Consider the following 1,555-nt stretch of genomic DNA (forward strand, 5'->3'; position numbering starts at 1 on the left):
GATGCAGTCTCCAATTTCCATGGCAACGTCCTTTTCACCAGGGGATGGGAAAAAGCAGGCTCTTGTTTCCGCTGGCAGTGTAAGACGAGGCATTAATCACCCTGCCGGGGCTGGGTACCCAAAAGAAAGCACAGGGGAGGAGAGGCAGGAGATGGAGGGGGCTCAGGGGAACTCCGATGAGGCTGTGGCTTCTCCCACCCCACAGCACCAACACGTGTGGCTTTAGGCAGGGCTGTGGGGTGAAGGAAGGCTGTGATCCGCCGATGCCAAGCTCCCATGGGCAGGTGCCGAAGTGGGAAGGAACCATTCCCCCCCAGCATGCCCAGCAGGATGTTTGGGCAAGGCTCTGCCCGGCTCCCTGGGCTAGTGCAGGCTGTGCCAGCCGTGGCACCCACTCCCCCTGCCGGGACTCTTGGGGGGCTAGGGCGGGCTGTGCCAGCCGTGGCACCCACCGCCTCTGCTGGGACTGTTGGGGTCCGGGGGCTCTGGACCGATCTGCGGAGCTGGGGGGTCCTGGTACCGCTTTCCAGGACCGTTTTGGACTGAACCCCATCACCCTTCTACTCTCACAAGCGGGATGTGGGTGGCGGGGGTACCATGGGTGGCTGGGTGGCCTCATGTTCCTGTCTGTTTGCCCCTAGCTATCCTGAACCCAAAGCAGCCGAAAGAGACACCAAAAAGCTTCAGCTTTGACTATTCCTACTGGTCCCACACCACGGTAAGTGGTGGGAAGCCTGAGCCTGCTTGGACCGCTGGGCTGGGGAAAGGCAGGAGGACCTTGTTGCCAAATTTTTCCTTGTCCCCCTCCTTTCTGCAGCCCGCAGACATCAACTATGCATCTCAGAAGCAGGTGTACCGGGACATTGGCGAGGAGATGTTACAACACGCCTTCGAAGGCTATAACGTCTGCATCTTCGCCTATGGGCAGACAGGTGCTGGAAAATCCTACACGATGATGGGAAAGCAGGAGAAGGACCAGCAAGGCATCATCCCACAGGTACCGCCTGGAGAAAAGCTGCCTGTTCCCCTGATCCCAGCAGGATGCCCAAAGGAGAAGCAGAGCGGGGAGGGAAGATGGGAGGAGGGCAGGCGCAGGGCCAGGCTTGGCCAAGGTCTGCTGCAGCCTTGTCGTGGCAGCCAGCCAGCACAGCTCCACCGGAGGGTCACACCGAACTCCTCCGAGACCGGATGAATTACGGTCTGGCCACACCAGGCCGGTGTTTGTGAGCAGTAGTAGTCCAAAAACTGAGCCACCACTGGCTGTGCTTGCCGAGAGCTGCTGTGTGCTGGCCCAGCAGGGTACCGGGGTGGGGGATGCTGAGTCCCCCATATCAGCAGGGGGGGCGGTCTGCCAACTCCCCGGGAGCCGTCCCAGCACTCAGGGGCTCTGGTGTTTGGGAGAAGAAGGTGGAAATTCCTGTGGCCTGGGCACTCCGGGCAGGAGCATCCTTCTGGTGGGGGGCGCTGAGTAGCCTGGCTCTTCTCTCCGCAGCTGTGCGAGGACCTCTTCTCCCGCATCAATGACACGACGAACGACAACATGTCCTACTCTGTG

The 1,555-nt window shown here is 60.7% G+C and overlaps 1 protein-coding gene across 1 annotated transcript; it reads left to right on the top strand.

Annotated features, from left to right (window-relative positions):
• Window positions 1-641: 641 nt before the first annotated feature.
• On the top strand, window positions 642-1,552 carry LOC104166385 (kinesin-like protein KIF1A; the record flags this gene model as incomplete). Its single annotated transcript, XM_009706280.1, has 3 exons — window positions 642-718; window positions 818-997; window positions 1,493-1,552. Coding segments are annotated over 3 exons (317 nt in total), but the record flags the coding sequence as incomplete, so codon positions are not given.
• Between the last annotated feature and the right edge of the window lie 3 nt (window positions 1,553-1,555).

The sequence above is a fragment of the Cariama cristata genome, unplaced genomic scaffold (genome assembly GCF_000690535.1).
Source record: "Cariama cristata isolate BGI_N322 unplaced genomic scaffold, ASM69053v1 scaffold34508, whole genome shotgun sequence".
In the NCBI taxonomy this organism is placed as follows: Eukaryota; Metazoa; Chordata; class Aves; order Cariamiformes; family Cariamidae; genus Cariama; species Cariama cristata.